This window comes from Microtus ochrogaster, chromosome 4 (assembly GCF_000317375.1).
Source record: "Microtus ochrogaster isolate Prairie Vole_2 chromosome 4, MicOch1.0, whole genome shotgun sequence".
Classification (NCBI taxonomy): Eukaryota; Metazoa; Chordata; class Mammalia; order Rodentia; family Cricetidae; genus Microtus; species Microtus ochrogaster.
Window position 1 is genome coordinate 21,121,658 of NC_022011.1, and position 24,079 is coordinate 21,145,736.

General features: G+C 39.7%; 1 protein-coding gene across 1 annotated transcript in view; it reads left to right on the forward strand.

Annotated features, from left to right (window-relative positions):
* Window positions 1-24,079, forward strand: part of Cntnap4 (contactin associated protein like 4) — a 292,183-nt gene that overhangs the window by 194,381 nt on the left and 73,723 nt on the right. Inside the window, exons 10-12 of the mRNA XM_005345710.2 lie at window positions 2,793-2,964; window positions 10,150-10,256; window positions 14,130-14,249. Coding sequence (XP_005345767.1) covers window positions 2,793-2,964; window positions 10,150-10,256; window positions 14,130-14,249 — 399 coding nt within the window. The remainder of the gene's footprint in view (window positions 1-2,792; window positions 2,965-10,149; window positions 10,257-14,129; window positions 14,250-24,079) is intronic.

The following is a 24,079-nucleotide window of genomic DNA, read 5'->3' on the forward strand; positions in this document are numbered from 1 at the left end:
TTTATCACTGCAGCTACTTTTGTCTAGTACACAGTTTTGCAACAGTTAATTCTTTACCAGTTATTAAAATATTCATGATTTAAAAAATAAAAACACGTTCTGAGACACTCCCCCATGGTCTTTCCTGTGTTTGTCTCCAAATGCAACTGCAAGTTCAAAGTGATAGTGTCAAAATCCAGTCACACTGACTTAACTGTCATACTCTACTGGGAAGAGTTCATTCTGCCCCAACAGCTTAGGTTCTGTCCCCACTCTGCAGTCTTCAGAGTGACTGCCCCATTGGCTGTTAGGATGGACGACTCCTTCCCAAAGAGCAGAACTCTGTATGCACCACAAAACATCCATGATTTATCCATCACCTTGCTCCCTTTCCTCTTCACCTTTCTTCTTTCAATTGAGTGCTTTGCAAAAATCAGAGAGCACCATGGGACACCGCTCAGTTTTGACCATTTATCAGCCTCACGTTTTAAGTCTTGGTTCTCTGCATGGAAGATAGTTGTATGTCTAATTTCTATAAGTTCCCTCATGTCATTTTTTTGATGGGTATCACAGCATTACAAACTGGGGATGCCAACGGAGATGCAGAGTATGCATGTTCTAGTTCCCCGTACAAAAAAATAAGCATCAAGTATCTGAGGACCAGGTCAGTCCACCATGAAATGGCATCTCCCTTCTGGAAAAGCAGCACACATTGGTAATTTATGTGTCATCTCCAGAGGCATTTAACACAATGACTGCCTTTGGTAATGGATCCATTCATCAATTCGGCATTAAGAATTCTCCGGCCATCTTCCTACTTTAGAACTTTCATGAGCTTTCACAGTATTCGACTTCTCCCTGGTATTAGCCCACGGTTGCCTTTTCAAAGACTAATGAGAGGAACCTGATAGAACCCTTCTTTTCTCTTGGTATTTCTTAATGAACATTGCATCCAGGAATATGAAGTACCCATGGTCTGACTCTTGGCTTTGTCTACAGTTTTATTGTCTTTCTTTGTGATTTAGTTTGTCTCGTCTTGCTTCCTGTAGACATGCTGCATGATTTAATACATTCTGACTTAGTTTAGGATGTGTTGGGCAACACTAGCCATAGAAGAAAGTAGTCAAGTATTTACACTCATGCTGTTCCGAAACTGTCATGTGTCCATGAGCTACTGCCCTTTCTACTCTCTCCTGCTATTTGGATAACAGGCCAAGGAGACTATGATAATCTTGTGTGCAGTGTGGCTCTCTCTGGGAAAAGTGAGCAAATGTCTCTTTGCTCCAAATAGGGCACCTACAACAGACCAAAGAAATGATTCAATCCAAGTGTAGTTTGTGAGTCATTGGGTCTATTGGGGCCCTTTATGAGAACATGGCTGGCTCCAAGGCACTTGTGTCACAGATGCTAACTCTGCCAAGGGATGTTGACTCACTGAAACTGTATCTCTGGAATTACCTTCATAACTTCCAGGCAGCTGCACCAGAACCACCTCCACCTCTCCCCAGCACTTTCCTTACTGCTTATATAACCCGGGGGAGGGGGAGGTCTTTTAACTTTTGTGTGATTGCTGAGTCCTATAAGCCTGCCTCTTCCCTCCAGGAAGCATTCACATCAGAGGATATGAACTACACAACACTGTACTATGGTCCAGAAGAATTTTAACTACTGGAAATGCAAACATTACTATGTACCTCAAATCACTACTCAAAAAAGCTGTGATGGCCTTTTGTTGATATATTAAATTTGAAACTTTGAAATTTCCATTAAAATCAAAATAGCATATTTCAGAGTGTCTGCTAATAGTTTTAAATAATATTGGTCTTCCCTTGCCATATAAATGTATTTTGCTGGGAAAAGAAAGCATTAAAGAGAGATATCCTTGGTGAAAATATTGAATTGTAATGGAAATTTCCAGGTGGAAAACTAGCAGTGAGGAATTAAGAAGTTGCTGCTTCCCTTCTAATTCTGTGAAATCGTAGTCATGGCTGACAGCCATAGCAGCAAAGAAAGATTGATGGAAAATATGTAAGTGAAATATATGTGCTCATACTCCATAAAATTATTTACTTCACTTGAATAAACATTTAGAACATCATTAAACCCAGACAGTAATGGCTAATATTATATTTGTTATTTAAATAATGAGAACAAATCTTAAATGTTAGAAAAAAATTGGCACAAAAAGGACATTCTTTGCTGAGCCAAAGAATAAATAAAATCAAACAGCAAAATATTTTTTGACATTTAGCCATTTGTATTTGTCAAAAATATGTGTGGCTCTTACATGTATAAGGAAATAAAGTATTTAATCAAATAAAGAGTTGGTAATTTTATTCTGTGTCAATATATCTCCTTCTCAGATAGTTAGCTTTAAGTGCAGAGGCATTTCATTATTACCGATTTATCTTTTCTTGTCTTCAGTGTACACTTATCCTAGTTCATGTTTTGAGTTTTCCAGTTTAAAGACTAAGTTCCCTCTTAAGCTATAGGAAATTTGACACTGCTTACTGGTACACTTAGTATTTTGGATCCAATAGCTAAACTTCTAAATTTAGGTTAAGCTAAATCAGTGCCCACAATTATAACCACTCTAGAGGCTTCCTTTGAATCCTATGGAAATAAAGACAACACTTTGCATAGATTTAGAGGAAGCCAATAATGGTTCCAGTAGGTTTATTTCTCTCTTCTAATGCAGAAGATAATCAAATGTCTGTATTATTTATTTATTTGTCTATCTAAATTCTGCTGTGATCCCGAATACTGATTTTCTAATATTGCACTGTGGCTTCACTTTGCTTTGTTCTTATCAGGTTGCCCAGACAAAAGCTTTGGATCGAGGTGTAAGAGCCCAGTAGGTGGATTTCAAGGATGCATGAGACTCATATCCATCAACAACAAAATGGTAGATCTGATTGCAGTTCAGCAGGGGTCCCTTGGCAACTTCAGTGACCTTCAGATAGACTCATGTGGCATTTCAGACAGGTAAGGACAGCAGCAATCTCCATATTGACCTATTCAAAATGTTGATAATAAACTTTTGTTATGTATTTTTCTCACTACTGATATATCAGAAATGAATTGTATCTACATTAAAAAAGTAGTAATTTCTTTCTATAACATATTTTGAATAACAATTAATAATAAGTAGAAGATATGTGACTGTTAATTACACATTAACATACTACCAACCTACAAGGTTTGATGCTCATGCTGTTGTGTTTTTATTTTCATTTGTTTTTAATGTATATGTGTGTGTGTGTGTGTATACAATATTTGAGCAACAGTCCATTTGTGTATGAGTGTGGGCACACATGTATATATCATGTCAAGCATGTGGAGTTAAGAAGACAACCTGGGTGTCCCTTCTCATCTTCTACCTCCAGTTAGACAGGCTCTCTTGCTATTTGGACTATGAGCTTTAAGGAACTCTCTTGTCTCCACTTAGCAACCTCTTGAGAATTTCTGGGGTTCCAGAGATGCTATCAGGTTCATCTTTGTGGGGATTATGTGAATCTGAACTCAGGTCACTATGCTTACACAATAAGCGAGTTAACCATTGGATCAACTTCCCTACCCTGTTATAGTTCTAGAAGGGCATAAATGTACCAAAACATGTCATTAAAATCAACACACTGTGTCTGTTACCCAAACAGTAAAATTGACTATGAGGTACAGAAACCTGTGTGGTTGATTATCGAGCTGGCTTTAGATACCCTGATAGGTGGATATATTCAGAGGCAGGGGAACGTGGCTTGTGCCTAGTCTAATGGGCACTGTCGCATCCCATTGCTGTCTTCTGTGTGGGAGTAGAAGAATCACTGCCCCTAAGAATGCTGGAGGTGTTGTATTGATCAAGGTGTGAGCATGACCCCATAAACTCAGCAGGAGCATGGGCGCAGGGCATGGCAAGCAGGATTCGAGAGTTAATTGTAGAGGGTGAACAACTTCTGACACAATAACCAACAGTTCGTAATAATTAAAAACTGTAGGTAGGCCTGGACAACTGTAGTGAAGGAGTCATTCCAGCCGTGCTTCTAACCAAGGATGCTAGTTTTAATTACTGAGTTCGGTGGAATGTCACGCTGTTGCAGATTTCAATCCATATACTGGGCCTTGAACTAAGCATATAATACTATTAAGTGTTTAAATCTACCCTCACATAATCTTGACAGTGACTATGTCTGAGGAATAGGGAAATTGATGCTTGGAGAGGTAAGGTTGACCAGGGAAACAGAGCTCAGCCCCCGAGCCAAGAAGCCAGATCTTTATTCCTGGGATGCCATGCATCCTCTTTGGGTACACATTAGAATTATGGGTGGGTAATCTTTCATCCATGCGTAATAAATATCATTTAATGGTTTAATAACATAATTTAAAATAAGTGGTAACATTAAAATTTGATGGGAACTTAGTATAATGCAATCTTTTCTTTTTTTACTTTTTAAAAAGTGTAGCTAGGTTTAAGAAAGATCAAAGTTATATGTAAATCATACATACAAACTCACTCACTTGTGTACACATGGTTCTTCATGCGTGTGCTTTAAACTCACATAGTCCTCAAACATCGTGTTCCACACACACACACATGCATATGCTCAGTCACGTGACTGGAAACTCCTCACACAACCTTTGTGCTGATTTATTATACACATTCACATGGGTCCTTAAGGAGATAACTATACCATCTTCGTACCCATACTCAGTAAAGTCTTCTTCCTGCTTTTTACATACCCATGTGTGCTCTCTCCTCCAAATGTGATTTCTTCATCCTCTGTTGACATGAGCGGTGTTGTCCTAAGTCATGAGATTTTACTAAGGTAGGATCAGCAGCTGTTCCTGTCCCCAAATCTGGAGCAGCGCACTGGCCACTTCTTGGCCTTTAACCCTAGTGCTCATGGAACCATCTTCTAGCTAGCCCCATCCTGTCCCTCTCAGGGTCTGAGTTTCTCCCCATGGTCCTCCACTCTTGCTCTCCTCTTTTCCACGGAAGCCTACGAGTCCACCAAGCCGCCAGCAGGTTCGTTCCAAGCATCTGAAGACAAGCTATCTCTTGTGGCACAGAGAGCATGGCTCTGTGAGGAGTAGCTGGGGGAGGGAGTTGTGTGAGGAGAAGTTCTCATTAGTTACTGTTCTGAGGATGGGAGACCTCCAGGTAACTGATGTTTAGTTCCCCTGAATGCGATAATGTCCTAGATCTAGATTCAACATCATTCATTCCAGCCGAGCATTATAGCCTATGAAAGCCTTTGAAAATGAGATCGTGCAGGACAGAGAATCTGGCTAAATGAAATTTTTGCCTGTCACTTCAGGTTTGAGTATGTCGATGGTTGTGTTTGCTCAAAGTCACACGCAATGAAAATAGTGATGGAAATGTCCAGGAGAAAGATTTAGAAGCCTGAGAAAATGGGTTGATGGATTGTTTTGCTTTGTATTGGAATGGCTAGCACAGAGGGAAGTGTACAACGCAATTGTTTAGAGTCCTTGGTCAGGACAAGAGCTCCGCCATGCAGTGCAGATTGCCATAGGTTACAAGCTGGCGAGCATTCCCATGTAATGAATTTAGTAAACTTCACAATTCAGTCTTTCACATTTTATTTACAATTGTGAAAAACCTCACCTGTCTAGTTTGAATGGAGTAAAATGGGCCCAGTAAGCCTTTGGAAGAAGATCAACAGGAAACAGCCCATGCACCATGACAATTGAAGGCTTTTTTTGTTCATTTGGATTTTAGGCAAAACCATTGAAACAGTTCTGAGAAATTTTAAAGAAAGGTCACCTCTGTTGTCATTTTCAAATTGATTATAAACTAAGGTTGGTACTGTTTTGATAGTTTTTAAATGCCTTTTTTTTTACTAGATTGTCATTGAGCTGAAATGTTTAAAAATTAAATTATGATAGTGTGTCTGAATGGGTTCCTGCCAATCTATAAGAATACTAAAAACATGAAATTAATGGTTGTAAAAGTATATACTTTATTTATTTATTTATTTATTGATCCCCAAACAGCAGAAGAATTACTTTAAGATTGTCTTTGAGTATCAGGTGAAGTGGCATAAGCACTTGGGAGGCAGAGGTAGGTGGATCTCTGTGGGTTAGAGGACAGCCTGGTCTACATCAACAACCCCCTGCTCTACCACCAAAAAAGATAAAGATTGTATTTATGACTACAAGGTCATGTTTGTAGTGAGACTACAGGGGAACTCTCTCCTGCCTTGGATTGTTTTGTTCTGTGAACAGTGGGCATCATATTTTTTAATCAAGGAGAAAATCAATAGCACTATTTTCAGCTAACATTGGAAAAAGCCTATAAGCAAAGCATCAGGTTCCTGCTTCAGCTCTGATCAGAGAGGAGGCAGAAAGTCCACCTTAAATATGTTCTGGCAGGCTCTGTAGTTTATTTGTTTTTTTTAATTGGAAATGGATGAGAGCATGGGAAGCCTTGGTCTCAATATATTATCCACTCTGACTTCTGAAAGGCGTCAGGGGTCTGGGGAGTTATTCGAGTCAAACTAGAACTTCACAAATGTCTTCTGTTCCTGTTACTTTACCCGGGTTAGGGATATTGCCACTGTAGTGCGTCTAAACCAAATGCTACCTCTGACGTTTTCATTCAAATGTGATGTTTGGGTAGAGAGATGGCTCAGTCTGTAAAGTGTTTGCCTCACAAGTGTGAGGAGAACTCAAGCTCACTTCTGTAAAATGCCAGGCATGGTGGCACACTTCTGTAACCTCAGCATTTGGGGTGGGGGGTAGCACAAGTTGGTCTCCGGAGCTCATTGGCTAGGCAGTCTAACTCAGCTGATGAACTTGGGTTCTGTGAGAGACCCTGTCTGAGAAAAACATACATGAAGAGCCATCAAGGAAAGAGATCAGTGTCACCCTTTGGCCCCACAGCTACGGGTACACACATATGTGCAGGTGCACCTGAAAACATGCAAGTGCATATATTACATACAAACACCATACCACAGACACACCATGGACCACACATACACAGATTTTAAAATCATGCAATTTTATCAGCAATGAGGAGACATTTCACTACCAGCAGAAGCTTGAGGAAGACCCCCATAAGGGACCTCCACTTAGTTTTTGTAAAGCTAGAGTTTGACTACACTGCTGAAAAGAATTCAGGACAAGTCAGAGTTAGATGGAGCTAATGTGTTTATTAAGAGGGGGGAAACGATAGGACATGTTTGCTCTAAGTGGTGGTGTTTAGAGAGAAACAGACACATGAGGACAATATATGCCTAAGACATAGGCAGGAGCTGGGGGAGGAGGAGGAGGAGGAGGAGGAGGAAAGAGACAGACAGAGAGAGAGAGAGAGAGAGAGAGAGAGAGAGAGAGAGAGAGAGAGAAAAGAGAGTCTATAAAAACACACACACACATACACACACAAGAATAATTCTGTAGCTTCCTAAGTAATGTTTGCTTCACAGCAAATTTAAAACAAACAAAACAAAAAAAGCAACAACAACAACAACAAAAAGCAAGCCATGCAGCTGTGGCACACACCTTTAATCCCAGCACTTAGGAGTTGGAGGCAGGCAGATCTCTGTGAGTTTGAGGCCAGACGGATTTACAGAGTGAATTCCAGTACAGTTAAGTTTGTTACACAGAGAAACCTTGTGTCCTAAAACAAAACAAAACAAACAATAAATCAAAACAACAAAACAAAACCAAAAAATACCCAACAAACAAAATAAAACAAAGCAAATCCTCTCTTCCTCCTCTCCCTGAAAAACTACACAAGCTGGCTTATTTATTTTTCTTATGCTAAATCATCTTCCTTTGCAAGTGAACTTTTATCAGGTGTGTTATTTAAGATCAGGGAAGAGAGAAGTGCAGACACCATTAGACTTGAAGGCGTGTTCGTTCTGGCCCTGAGTAAGCATGTCAACCTTTCATTTGGGATGTATCTATAAAAATAAGCAAGGCATAAATTTTTGAAAGTTTAAAATTACATTTGCGTGTGTGTATTCAGGTGTATGTATATGTGTGTGCCTGTGTGTTGGTCATTGTGTGAGTCCGTGGTATCAATCTCGGGTCATCGGGTTTGCAGCAAGTGCCTTTAGCCTTTGAGCCATCTTGCTGGCCCTTTATGAAATTCTGACTTTGACACTTGTGTTGAAATCTTGACTCTTTAATCAGTAGAAGACAACACATATTCCAGGACAAGCTTCTTTCCTTCCAGCATCCCCTACTTCCTCCCATCTTCCCATCCTGCCTCAGATCCAAACAGTTTAATGAGGATTTATTTCCTAACAGGTGATTGCCAGTGTGATTATGTCACATTTGTTTGCTAGTCAGTGTTGATGGAAATTCACTGGGTTCCTATCCTTGTATGGAGACAGAGGATACAGGTTCTGCTATTGGTATCTATCTGCATCCCAGTATCTCAGAGTGGTTGTCCTCCAGGGGTCCCTCCTGGGTCAGGACACTGGTAAAAGGTTGGAGATGATTTATTCCTCAAAGGGAACAAGAACTAATTCACAGCAGAAAGGTTATTTATTTATTATTTATTTATTCATTCATTCATTCATTCATTCATTCATTTTTTTTTTGAGGAAATGCTCTAGGGAAAAGCAGCTCAGAAACTATAGCAATTTAGCTAACGTTTATCCAAGCCGAGAAGACTGTGGACTCAACCTCTTCCACCAGGAGTATGTCAGTCCACAGCAGAAAGTCGTCAGCTCCTTCTTCCAAATGTCTCAGACCATCTTCACTCTGTCCTGATGTCAAAAGATACGCCTGGCCCTTTAATTTTAAAAGTGGTTTATTTAGATCCACACAACTTAATAAGCATTTGCTTTCTAATGACTTATTCACCTTGGGAGAAATGATAATGAGCTTGATGGTAAAGGTACAGGCAATAGGTGACACAAATCATACCATACTTGAAAATTATGTTAACTGAATAGATTTTAGATGTCTTCACCACACAAACAAACAATGAGAAATATTAGGTAGCCAGGGGCTTTGAGAGTAGTTTATCTGTTAAAAGCAAGGTCGACTTACAGAGTTGGTTTACTAACACCCATCTCAGGTGGCCCATAACCATGGGGATCTCCAGCTCTCAGGAACCCAATGCCCTCTACTGGCCTCCTCAGCCACCTGCACTCATGTGCGCGCATGCACACACACACAGTTTAAAATAAAATAAATCCTAAAAAATTAACTAGCTATGTGAGATGATACATATGTTAATCTGCTTCATTATATAACAGTTTTTTTTATTTGTAGCATCACGTTCTTTTCAGCTAATATACACAATGATTTTTTTAAGGTCAAGTGATGCATATGAATTGAAAAGAAATATTTTAATTAAACACAATTCTTTAGTCTTTTGACTGTTGACCTATTTGGGCCCTGCACAGCTTTTCAAAGCCTGGATTCAGATTAGATGATGTGCTAGGTTCTGTTTTTTATTCCCTGTTAGTTTCAAATGATCCTCTTATTTTTTTAAAAAAAATGAATTATTCATGATATAGTCTCTCAAACATAGGTTGTAATTAAAAGGATGCATTATGATTTAATACTGGAATTGAGCTACCTCAAAGAGGTAAGCCTCCTATGCTCTATACTTACTGAGTAGACCAGTTCTTTCTCTTGGACATTTACAATAACCGAGCAGTCCTTTTGATTTAGGTCCAGCACCAGAGAACACTCCACCACTGCCTGGCATATATGAATGTGTAGCAAGCATTCTTGGACATTTCTAGTCCTGCAGATTGAGTACATAAAGACAGCCATTCCTTTCCTTTCCCTCTTTCTTTATCCTTTCCTCAGTCAATCTTCCTTCCCATATTCAAGCAGTGTAGTAACTCAGAATGATGGAACACCTTTTCATGTAAGCTGTTAATATTCTGGCTAGTATTGATGTCATGACATGGCATGTCACTTAGGGAAAATAAAGAGCTGTGATATGCTGAGACATGCTGAAGATTAAGTAGTCAGAGCTATTTGAGCACTGGCCAAACCCAGATGCCTTTAATGGCCCAAGGCTTAGTTCTGTCAGCTAAGTGTCTCAACAGCAGACTGTATAGCCCTTAGTCATGTGGAATTTACCCTCCACAGGTTGGCATCTGTGTTTCACATGACCATATAAGAGTGATCAGTACTATGTTGTATCTCATCATGATTAAAAGCTTCTTCTCTTTCTCCTAGGTGTTTGCCCAACTCCTGTGAGCATGGTGGCGAGTGTTCTCAGTCTTGGAGCACCTTCTACTGTAACTGCACAAACACAGGGTACACAGGAGCCACTTGCCACAGCTGTAAGCCACACACACCTGCTTTCTCTTCTGCCTTCTGCTTCCTTTGCATTTCTTTGTCTGCTGTCTGGGCTTATGTGACCTTGTACTGAGACACACAGCCTGAATTTCAGCATCCAACCAGTTTCTAGTTTCTAGTCCACATCACGTTTCATTAAATTCCCAAAGTACAAACACATAATATAAAACAAGAAATAAGGGATTATATAGTTGGAAAGGAAAAAAATATGTACAGAAAGTGAAAGATATCTAAGGACAAAATAATACAATAATATGTAGATGGTGTGACTACTTTCTGGTACCTAACCTGGACGGTATTAGACTCTGAACTTCCTAGAAGTGCAGTATAAGTAGAAGTTGGATCAGTTATTAGATTCTTTGTTGGTACTATGCGATAAAGATATTCTCAGAAACAACATTGCACGGGCTGTGCTGGGGTTGGCTCTGGAATAGAGAGGCACTCCTCAAGGACATTCCAAAGGGCAGTATTTCATTTGGGCATTGCTAAGTGAGTTTCATAGACTGGCTTAGGTACACTATAAATTTGTTCTTACAGTTTGGTGCTGGAAGTTGAAGTTCATGTGGGTTCAAGGATTTGGCATCTAACGGCCTGCTTACTGGTTCACAGACTGTCATCTTCCCTTTGTATTCTCACCCAGCCCCAAGAGTGAACCCTGAACCCCATTGCCTATAATGAAGTCTTTGCTCTCATGATCTTGCCTCCCCCAAAATCTCTATCCCCTAAACCATCCTACCAGGAATTTGTCCTCTGTATGTGAATTTTTTTTTGGGGGGGGGGGGTTACAAGCCTTCAGTCTTAAATTCCCTATAAGATTAGTTAATGAGGTTGATGGTAGTATAGTGGGTCAGATAATTATTATAGTAATCATAGTTAATTTTATTGAGCACTTTCTAAATTTCATCTGTGGGTTTAGCACTTTGTGCGTGCTGACTCATTTGGTTCTGATATCACCTTGTATGTTATATTGTTGTGAACTAGTTAACTCATGATATAATTCAGCAATATTAATAAACTTCCTAAATTTGCTTAAAGGGTATAAGCAGGAGGATACTCCAGAGCTTGAGGTCACAGCCAACATATTTTCCTATGTTATAAACCATGTACCCTTTTTTTTTCTACTGAAATGTTTTCTACCGTAATTCTCACATTATTTTTGTGGTCCACTTGTTCAATAAAGGAGCGGCCCACATTTCCATCCTCCACACCCACTGTTTCATGTTATTACTCAAATTCTAAGAAACACAGAAGCAAGGGTTGACTTGAAGCAAGAGCATTAGCCTTACAAACCTGGACAGGTCAACCACATAACTCATTGTTGTGTATGTGTGTCCCTGCTTGAGTAGGAAACAGAATCCGAGGCTCTCAGCCCTGGACACCCTAGAGAGGACAAGAAGAAGCTCTAGTTCAAGGGTAGAAAGACTGTGGTCAAGAGGACTTCTTGGTCCTATCAATCTCTCAAGGGTAATGACCAGGTACTGGTTATATATATTACAGCGCCTCAATCAGATTCTACAAACACTCACAGGAGATGGAACTTCACCTAACTTGTGACCAGAGGCCAAATTGCTCAATCATGTTACCCAGTTACTGAGAGATGGTGCATTTTAATTTTTTTTATCTTTTATCATTTCCATTATAGTGTCTGACTCAAATCTGAAAGTTATTAAATGCATTGCAATTGACTCTGCAGGCTGCATTGTCATTAATAAGGGAATGTAACTATAAACATACACAGCTCTGAGGAGAAACTTGAACGGGAAATAAAAAGGTCATTTGACATGTGACCCATAATGGGATTCAAAAACCAACAGATTAGGTTATAGAGCAAGGTGCTTAAATGGGTCTGGAGGGTTTCTGTCAATGATGCTCCGAGAAGCAAGGTGAGAATGATGCTACTGGTCATGGTGGTGAGACAAATATGGAGTCTTCTAAAGGTTCTGTTAGAATCCCAGCAGTTGGAAGGCTGAGGCAAGGGCATCATGGCTTAGAGGCTAGACTGAGCTCATATTGGGAGTTTGTGTTTAAAAAGGAAAGGTTTAAATTAGAAAGTAGCTGTCACATCATAGAAGATCAGTTAGTGAATATCAAAACAAAAGTCTTTCCTGTTTGGGGCTGGAGAGATGACTTGTCAATAAGAACAAGTATTGCTCTTGCAGAAGATCTGAATTCTGCTACCAATGACCTCTTGAGCCAGCTCACAACCTTCTGGAATTCCAGGTCCAAGGGATCTAACACTTGTGGCCTCCAAAGGCACCCAAACTCATGTGCACATACTCCACCACACACACACACACACACACACACACACACGCACGCACACACACACACACACACGTAATCAAAAACAATGGACCTGTAGATTTGACTTAGCATTTAAGAGCAAGTAATGCTGCTCTTCCAGGGGACCCGAGTTTTAGATTCCAGCATCTGGACCAGGTGGCTCAAAAGTTCCTCTAACACCAGCTCCAGGGAGATCTGACTCTTCTGGCCTCCTTGGGCATCTGTATACACACACACACACACACACACACACACACACACACACACCACCTTCATGTAATTAAAAATAATAGAAGTAAATCTTAAAACATATAAAAATAAATATTAAAAAGTGTTTCTATTATTCTTGCCTACCTCTGTGCTTTGGGGAGCCCATCACCATTCCAAAGTAATGTGTATATCTTTGGCAACCACTTTTAAGGAATTTATGACCATATGCATATGCTCTCAGAAATATAAAGCTAACCATTTTATATGCCCACTTTGGTGCACAATGCATATCACTACAAACTACTGTGTGCTTATGTTTCCATCTATGTAATTTAAATATGATAAGTGAAAGCATCGTATGGTAGGGCTGGGTGGAAGGAAAGTTCCAGAATTATTTGTAAAATTTGTAACTTTGCACAAATTAGCTGCAATGTTTCATGTGGCCTAAACATTCATTAAGACGATTTTCAAAAATTTAAAATTTATTCAGGGAGACTACCCAGGGATTTGTTTTATTTCAGATTTCATGGAATAAAAACCTTAATGGAAGTTACTGGTACATTTGGCCAGGCATTCATTGAGGGGCGTACATTTCACAGCTGTTAATATCAAACCTTATGCGTGGCAAATATATATGCCTATAATAAAAAATTCAATTATGGATCAAAACACAATTAGACCACTTGGGGGCATATTTCATATGAATATTTCCTCTGCTTTGAATCTTAATTGTGTTGAATGCTCATTAAACAGCATTAGAGAAGTTTCATAATTACATTTAAAGCTATAGATGAGGAACTTCGTGAATCGTTTTCCCCTTTGAAGAAAAATGTTTACCTCTAGCTAAGTTGATGTGAGAAAGTAGCATAGTTCAAACATTATTTAAAATGTTCCCATTGCATAATTATTGGGTAGCACCTGATTCGTTCTGAAGGTCACACTACTGTGCCTTCAGATGTTAGGTTATTACAAGGTGATGCTAGAATTAGAGATTCTGAAATGGGTACCACAAGCTCCCTCGTTATACTTACAAAGGTCTTAACATTTAAATAGCTGCCTTCTTTTCCCTAGTTCTCCTTACTATAAAAAGTAAGGTAAATTTTCATTTTGATCTAACAATCTCCTTCTCCTTTGGTGATAAAAGTGTCATAAAATACAACCTCATTTTTTGTATGTTACCCCTTTCATCCATATTAATTTGAAAAGAAAAAAAGGATGGATTTTGTTTTAAAATAGAAATGTTACCTGTTCTCTTGGCTAGTGAAGCAGATAGACTTGGGGATCTCCTGCAAAAAATTTCTTAAAGGTTGAGAGATTTGTTTCGTGTTGTTTCATTTATGATGTCTCTCTTTCCTCTCACGCAGCCATCTATGAGCAGTCATGTGAAGCCTATAAGCACCGTGGAAATGCTTCTGGCTTTTACTATGTAGACTCGGATGGAAGTGGGCCTCTGCAACCATTTCTGCTATACTGCAATATGACTGGTAAGTTAACACACTTCCGTTTCCTAGTTAAATCTGCTTCAATGAATTAATTTTACAAAATTAAAATGACATAGGTGTGACATTGATCTAATTTGCAACATGGTTGAAATGGGCATTTGTTCTGGCTTGATTTCTGTTGCTGTGGTAAAACACCCTGACAAGAGACAATTTAGGAGAGACAGGCTTTATTTTAGTGTATAGTTCTAAATTATAGTCTATTATTTTGGGGGAAGTCATGGCAACAAGAGCTTGAGGCAACTAGTTACATCCCACCCACAGTCAGGGACAGAGATCATAAATATATCCATGCTTGGTGCCCAGCTAGCCGTTACTATCTTACATAGTCTAGGGAATGGTGCCGCCCATGGCGACCTCAGACTCTAGAAGACAATTATCCATAGAGATGCACACAGACCAACCTGATCTAGATAATCCTTCACTGAGACTCTCTCCCTGGGAGATTCTAGATTGTGGCCAGTGACAATGAAAACTGTCACAGTACTATTTGGTAAAAAGCAAAATGAATATTTAACAGACTTGTTAAATGTTAATAATTTACAATATTGGTAGTCTATGTGCATATGGTAATTGGCCAATATAGCTAATGAAAACGTTTGCTATTGTGTCTCAGAACACTAGACTTTGTGAAAGCAATCAATACCCAGAAAAAAAAAATGAATAAGATACATTGTTTTAAATACATGCAACTCTGAAATTTATTTGTTTTCTAGAAATTGTATTCTATATAAACTCAGAGAGAAATTAATAGTCAAAGAAAAATGTGTTTGATTAACTTCAACCTTTACCTATGCTACAAAAGAAAACGGAGTGGTCAGAAACTTTCAATGTCAGTAACAGATTACAAGTACAAACAGCTGCTCTCCTCTTGCCAGCACGAACACCCTTCTGCTCACCACGGAATAGGAGAGCTAACCCAATACAAGAGAGAGAGAGAGAGAGAAATTTAAGGATGGAAAAGTATGACCTATGCTTTTCATTATTCATAGGTAGTTAAATTATATGTTCAGAACATTCTGAAAAGCCATAGTAAATGATTTTAATTTACAATGATTACTGGATTACAAATTAACATAAAATTGTTTGTTTCTCTATACCAGTAGTATGCAATTAGAAAATGACCTTTTAGAAGATCGTATCTCCAAGATACGATCAAACTCTCAAATTGTATTAAATACAATAGAGGATATGCAAGCTTTCTCATGGATAGGTGTAAAATGCCCTTTATATGATTTAAAATCCTAGAGGAATATAAAATTTTCATTAATTAAGAGACTCAACATTGTAAAATGTCAGTTCTTGCAAGATTGATATTGATTTTTAGTACAAACCTAAATTAAAATTCCAGCGGGGAGTGTGTTGGTAGGTTGTTGTTATTATTTTTGGTGAGAATGGGTAATAAGCAGATTTTATACTTTGTGGGCACACATGAAAGGATCAGAAACAAGTCAGTTTTGAAGAACAGAGCGGAAGGACTCAGTTTTATCAGATATAAACATTGGTAACTGAAACAAAAGAGAGACTTCATAAACAGATTTCCTATGTGTATATAATTGAGGTTTTACCAAAGTGATACTGATGGGTGATGAGGAAGATAACCTTTTCAACAATTGATACCAGGGGAAATTGTATATAAACACCAAAAAGAGATGGCATGTTTATCCTTCCTTTATCAAACACAAAATGATGAATTCTGGGTGTATTGTTATGTCCAATATGACAGCCACATACTACTTAAATTAAGATTAGTGCCAAGGTTCAATGAAGTCAAGTGTAATTTACCAATACCAGCAAATGAGTATTGTAACTAAAAGCAAATAATTGCTTATTAAGTTCTAACCTGTATAGTAGTAAGGAATGCACTGGTCATCATCACAGAACATTTCCTCCAGGTCAGGAAGTTACCCCACACATTGCAGCAGGACATCCGGATTTGTGAAGCAAGCAAAGGAAAGGGACAATTTTGAATAGAGTCAAGCATCGTTTTGGAGGAAGATTTGCCCCTGGAAATCTAGTTACGAATATCCAAAGAAACAACCTTCCAGATAGAAGCGATAACAAATACTAAGTCCGTAGACCTCTAGGCATATGCAGAAACCAGCAGCAAACCCATGTTAACTTGAGGATGACTAGGGAGGAGGGCCCAGTGAAGGGTGAGGAGAGAGTCAACTAGACGATATAAGAAGTGAGTGAGACAAGATGCGTACATTTCAAGCAGTCATATATGATGTGTTCGACCTGACCTCCTCTGACAGGACCATAGCTGCTTCTCACATTGGCTAATGCCTGTCCAGGGGCAAAGATACAATAGATACAGAGTGGAAGTTAGGAGACCATTTTGAAAGCATAGATGTATTAGCTATTTCCCTACTGCTTTGATAAAAGTAAGACAACTTATAGAAGGAAGAGGTTTGCAGGGGAGGGGGGCTACAGTTCTAGAGCGCGAGATTCCATGATAGCAGAGCAGAGGTAGCAGGCAGCGGGTGGCTGAAGCTGCAGCTAGGAGGAACCCACATTTCAAGCCACAAACAGGAAACAGAGAGTGAGCGCTCAACGCGGCGTGAGTCTTCTGAAATCACAACACCTGCCCTCAGTGACAGGCTTTCCCACACGTCACACTTCTTAATCCTTCTCAAAGAAACACCATCTGGGGACCACGTCTTCCCATGCTAGAGACCTCAGGAGGATGGTTCATGCGAATCCTCAGAGCAGATGTCCAGGGACAAGCTGATGGTGGTGCTATTGCCCCTGAACATTACCAATGCAGATGGTGCAAAGAAACTCGCCTTGTGTGTGGAATACACATGAGTCATGAGAAAACCCAAAGAACCATGATCTACTTAGACTACCAAAGTGTGAATATTATTGGAGATAAGATCAGGAAAGTTTTGACGAATGGAGAGAAGAAACTCCATATAACTTATTTTCAATTGAAGATGTCTGTCGCACAATCAAACAATATGTTAAGGAGATAGCTGGAGAGGCGAAACAGTAGGTCTTCCCTAACACATAGTTCTCAAAACGACAGGGTAGTGGTACGGTCTGCATGATACATATTCCCAGACAATAGCCAGGGCTTTCTGCCTCGTAGACCAAGAGGGCCACAGAACCATAGATACTCTTTCCAAATGATGATTTTATGTACACAAGTTTCGAGTTTCTGTTTCACACCTGAGACTCTCAGATTTTGGGATGACTAGACTAATTTGCCATGTAAAAATTAAACACACTGACAGTAAAAAGAGTTCACAAAGAGCAAAAGAAAACTGTCTACGTAAGCTATGCACTTGAGTGTCCCAATTAATTTTTAAACTTGTCCAGTTTGTATAAGACAGGTTGAGTCAGAATTAACAGCAATGCCCCTGCAAAACTAATAATCTTGTGTCACCATAAATGCTTCATGAGCCATTCATCTACATATGAGGCCTAAGTTGTGATACTAAAAATTAGGTTTCCGTAAATAATAAATATCTCTGGGTTTTGAGGCTTCCAGAGACATACACATACTCTCATGCGTGCACACGCACAAGGAGTGGAGGGAGTAGAGGTAGGGGGAGTTGTTCCTTGATTTGTGGTCATCATGTTCCATAAAATAACCATGGACATTAGATTAAAAAGTACTAAATCATTGCTCCTAAGAGGAGCATAGTAAGATAGGTTTTCAAGAGTCTTTGGTATTGATGTATTCTCTTCAATAAATCAATACTTAATCTTGTTTTATATGTGTTTAAGGTTAAGGAAATCTCTCTCTCTGTCTTTTTCACACACACACACACACATACACACACACACACACACACACACACAGAGAGAGAGAGAGTGAGAGAGAGAGAGAGAGAGAGAGATCCGTGATTCATTAACATTGAATTTGTGACCCAAAGCATTGTAATTCACTTCTGGGCAGTGCTAATCTAATATGTTTTATGTTCCAGTCATAGTTTGATCCTAGTGATAATCCTCAGTGCCTCGGCAGTATTAGGCAACCATTTTAAACAGCAATGTCACCAACCAGAGAAGGGGGAAGGATTACAAAATAGACCATAACTACATTCATTTATGATATGAGAACTGAAACAGGAGGCAGGGAGCAGCTGTTTCTTGAGCTTTAGCTGGGAATACATAGATTGAAAACTCAAATTTCTGCTACCCTGTGCATGTCTACAGATGACTGGAGAATGTTGGGGTTACAAATAAATTTTGAGCAAGTGGGCGAATTCAGAAATAATGAAGATCTATAAATGATGGGACCTACTATCTCATATGCTGCGATGGATAATAATTCAGGCAGGCATCACCAAATGCAAATTACTGAATTACATCTGCCAGATGTTGAGGGCAGAGACACATTTGTTCAGGGACAGCTCCATGTCTCCAGAAGCTTCAGACTATTGAAACATAGTCCAACAAAAGAAGCAACTCAGAATATAACAACCCCCAGCAAGAAGCAGGAGAAGCACTGTGTTACAATGTGAAACTCTCCTTGGTTTTTTTCTTTTTCTTTTTTTCCTTTTATTTTATTTTAAAAAAGAAAACAAACATTTTTTTTTCATTTTACATACCAATCCCAGTTCCCACTCTCTCCCCTCCTCCCATTCCTTCCACCTTCCCTTCACCCCTGCCATCCACCCCTCAGAGAGGATAAGGCACATTGCTTTGAAAAACCAAGGCCCTCCCTACTATATCTAGGCTAAGCAAGGTGTTCATTCAAAGAGAATGGGTTCCAAAAAGCCAGTACACGCAGTAGGGATATTTCAGTTTACAATTCTTAGATCATACTCCATTGCAGGAAGGAACCTGGAGGTTTTTTTTTTTATTTTTGCAAATGAGGAAACCAAGACTCAGCAAGTGCCAGTGTGTTAGGCTGGTGGTATCAGGTGGGAACAGGCAAGAACACAAACCTTAGTACCTTTTCTTGCAGCCTGGAGCCTTTTCCATGTTTGATCAGTGCCCTGTTCCTTGTCTCGTTTTGTTACTCAAATCAGGGAGAGCAGTCAAGAATACCAGGCACAGTGCTGATTCAATGACTTTCAAATGCGTGGCTTAGAAAACGAATAGACGTTTGAAATCAGTGTGAAGGAAACGATTCCAAGTGGATTAAAAGAACCAGAAGCATTACCAGTTAACTGACACAAACAAGCAAACAAAACCCCGATTTCAAATGGGTAATTTCTTAAGTCACATGAAAGACCAAATTTCTTTGCCAATTGAGCATCCTAAATATAATTTAAAAATGGAATTAGACGGGTCCCTGGCGATGTTGCTGTTTGGTGGAAGGCAGTTGTATTCCACTCTAAACTCATTGTGTTTGCTTTAATGAAATAGTTTAATGTTTAAGCGGTTTCTCCTTATCAAATGTTGCATTGTAAAGAAGATTGCTTCAGTCAGAGCTGAAGCCAGGGCTTTCCAACTCTTGACAAGTGGAAATGCTGTGTCTTCAACTCCCCACTCCCTCCTGTACTGTCAGGACTTTCTGGGCTTGAATCTCTGCCTTTCTACCAGGCAGATCCATGTAATTTTATCATAATGATGTGGAGATATCAAGGTTTCTTGGAGAAAAGGAAACTTTCTGGGGGAGCTTGTGTTCCAAAAAAAAATTTGATGGCTTCCAAAGCTCTCCCAAGCCTGTGACTTTCAGATTTTTGTAAATTCACAGAATGAGATTCTCAGGCAGAGTGGGAGTTTTAGGGTGAGCTTTCTCACAGATGCATAGATGGGACCTTAGGGGAGAGAAGGGGAGCCACATCGGTTGAGCTAGGCATGGATGTCGGCCGCATGGCAGGGAAGAGAGCTTCAGATTCTGAAAACAAAGTCCAAAGTACCAAAGGCAGCACAGCACAGGCAGGCTCTGGCTGGCACCTGAAAGACAAGTCAGAAGAAAGGAAAGAGAGCAAGTGATGTTTTTCTGACTCAGGACACAGAAACCTGGGCAGACCCAACAGAACCTCCTGGTGCCTCATAGGGACTGTACTAGTGGGTAGGAATCCTGGGAAGGAAAATAACGTTATCTGTTAAAGAGATAATTGTTCCTCCTATCTCATTAGCCTGGCTTAGTATAAACCGGTCTTCTTGGCTATGCCCAACTAGATGAACTCTTAAGGGAGGAGACTTCCATTCCTTTGACTAGAAAACAACTTTTATTTAATGGGCTCTCAGAGGTATTCTAACAATAAGACAAGGGTGCTAGGTCTTACAAAAGTAGAGTAATTGTTTTTACTTTGGAGATTTCGGGCTTCAAGGTTGTTAGGAGCCATGTAGGTTAGGGTTGTTAGGAGCCATGTAGGTTAACAGGGCGCCTTTGCTAGAGGGCAGCTAGCTGTGCATGCATTCAGGCTGTACCCTGTGCACTAGTGGGCTCTGCTTTTCTTCTCTCTTGCTTTCCAGAATGCACTACTCCCTACCTGCTCTTTCCAGTCTTTAGCACATCTATCACCCTCCGCTATTAAACACGAGGCACCACAGCTTTGCAACGGTGTTGCTTAAACAGCAGGTTTTTTTTCTTTATACTGTTATCACCCTAAAAAATAGCAGCCAGCCTCAGGTAAATCAAGGCCTTAATTACTCAGTTGCTTTATTTACAATTCATAGTATTAGCAATCTCTGCAGGGAGAGACACTGGCAAACTCAAATTACCATTCTATTTTTTATTTTAAGTCCGTAGATTTTTCTGCCCGTTTCAGCAGTCTCTTCTTGTTCATTATTGGCCTGCGTCTCCTTACTCCATAACTCTTGTTGCATTTAGCAAGGAATAATTTTTCAAAAATGAAAAGCTTAACTCTAAAATAGACATTAAGGTAAATACTTAAAAGCAGATTTTAGAGATTTTGTTGAACGTATTATTAGCGAAGAGATGAGTTCCCTGTTAAAGCTGGTTCAAAAGAGAAATCGAATAACAGACACTCATACACATTAGAAATATTAATATTATTGTGTAAGGGGAGGCCACATCGGTTTCTTTCCCTACAGGGGAGGCAAGTCAATAGATTGTCAATCAAATGGTAGTTGCTTGTCTAGCCACAGGACTTACTAATAACCTGCAAGGAAATAATGTTATTCTTTCTAAGAACGTTAGATAAACTGGCAACAAGCACAACAGTTAAACAAAACAACACACATACACAGAACGACTAGGAGGTTGAAAGATGGTCAAAGGTAGGCTTGTCTTGGAAGTTCCAGATAGGAAACTGCTCTAGAGACATTTAAAGGCTTGTCTCCTACCCATTCTTAGGGGTAATTGATATCAAAGGACTTGTAACTTCCCCGATACAGATTTGTTGTACTGTAGAGCCACAGTGCTCCTCATGATGGAAGCGGTATACCCATCATCCTCCAGACGACATGTGCCTCTCATGTCTGGGCTCCTGTCTTGTGATTTAGCTGCAGCACACACAGGGGCATATGGCACTCAGTGTCATGGCATGTGGGAAATTGGGGTGTGAGGAATCTAAGCTGCTAAGAGTCCCTGTAAGAAATGGTCCCCAATAAAGAGTACTTCCAGGTCAGTTAGGAAAGGCAGATGGGTAAGTAGATGATAGTAGGTGACAGAAGGATGGCCTAGGTGACGGAAGGATGGCCTGTGACAGATAGATGATAGATGGATAGACGGTAAATGAATGTATGCTTGGGGACAGATAGATACACAGATGATAGTTTATAGACGGATAGATAGTTGGCTGATAAATGGAAGATATTCATTATATATTATGTATGAGTAGATAGATAAATAGATAGATAGATGAAAGTTTATAGATGAATTTTATCCAGGTGATAGATAAAGAATAGGTAAATAAGATATGAATATGTGATAGACTTTGATGAATGGATGATTGATAGATTATATATGAGTGGATAGATGGCTTGGCAGATAAATGGATTAATAAATAATATGTAGACATGGTAAATAGGTGAACGACAGTTGGATAGGTTTTAGATAGATTATAGATGAATGAATAATATATATATATATATATATATAGTTGATGCATAGCTGCTAGATGGATATATGATAGGTAAAAGATGGATAGGTAATAGATACAAAGATGATAACGTACAGATACATCTATAGAAGTTAGGTAGTTGATAGATGTCAGATGGGCATAGGATAGGTAGATAAATGATGACCGGATGGGTCATAGATGGATAGTTGAGAGACAAAGGGCGTTATCTGCATATATGGCAGAATAACTTGTTGGCTTGAAAGCAGACCTGTCACAATTTCACACTTTACCATAGTTTGTCGTCCTTTCTGCTGTTGGAGAGTTATAAGCCACTTCAATGGCAGTGGAAGTTTCAGAGTCACTGCATAAGAGAATGAGACGACCTGGGCTGTGCTCTAACCTAGATATCACACCAATTTTTATTTCTCTGTTTCTTTATTTGATGATTCCCCCATTTCCCCAGCACATGCTTTTTGCATGTGCCAGACTGTGTGCTGGGGACAGAACAATTAGCATGTTAAGTAATGTCGGTGATCTCAGACTGAGAGTTCCCAATAAAGCAAACCACGGTCCTTGCATTTTTATTATTATTTCTAAGGCCATGCCAGATACCTCAGCTAGCACAATCATGTCTGCATGACAAGGAAGATGGCTCTAAGCTCAGAGTTTCCCAGGATCCTCCTATTAAAACCTACACAGGTGATTCCGGCCAGACCTAACTGCAGGAACCCTCACTTCCTTTGTTGAAAATCTCCAATGAGTTCATGTCTCCTTTGCCTTGGAGATGTAGGTGGTCTGCTAAGAACGATTTCTCCTTAACTGCACACTTAGTAGCGTTTTGTATCAGAAAATAAAATTGCTTACAGAACCTCTCCTAATATCTGCTGGCTTCAGTATTTCCAAAAGGAAACATTTATAAGAGCTGCCATTGAATGGCCGCCATGCCTGATGGCTTTAACCTTTCTCAGTCCGTTTAGAAAAAAACCAAACAAACAGGGAAGCTGAACTATATGGAGGTCCCTCTTAATGCGACCCCAAAGGCCCAGAGACAAAGGCTCCAAGCAGGTTCATTGTATGGCTCTTCTGAAAGCTACTCAGCCAGAGTTAAGCTTCTTCATGCATAGCAGCAGATTCACCCCGAGAAAAGGCCACTGGTTTTGTTGAACAATAAGAGCCCAGTCTGAGGGAGGCCAGGGTGACTGGAGTTGCTTGCTTAATAATAACCTTGAGCCTCCAACAGCTATGGTTGAGTCAGCAAAAACTGTAGGATTTCTGACCTAGCCTATTGACTGGTTCTGCCAATTCATTTCAAACTTGGAAGGGAAGGCTGAGATTTTATTTTTTTCTTTCGCTTTCTGAAGGGCACAGTCCTATACCAGTTGTACAGCCCTATATGATGGCCTCAGCCCTGTTCTGCATGCCACCCACAATTAATTTCCTTAGCTTATATATAATCCCCTTCTGGAGAGAAGAGGCCTACTGATTGCATCCTAAGCTGAAATGTAAAAGAGAAATGAAAGGACCAGCAGATATTTCGCAGAAAACAATGACCCACGAACAGAGGGACATGAACACTGAATTGTTCCTGTCTCATTTTACCCGTTTTATTTGATAATTCCAGGAGTGATGGGTGCAGAAACTGTCAAACTTGAACCCTTCGTCTTGTTTCTATTGCTGATTCCTGTGACTATATTATAAACAGGGGGAGAGATTCTACACTTTTTTTACAACTTTCCCCCAATTTGGCATATTCATTGATTCACTAGTGCCTATAATCCCAGTTCCAGGGAATCTGATGCCCTTTTCTGGCATCCAAGGTACCTACACTTGTATACACACACACACACACACACACACACACACACACACACACACACA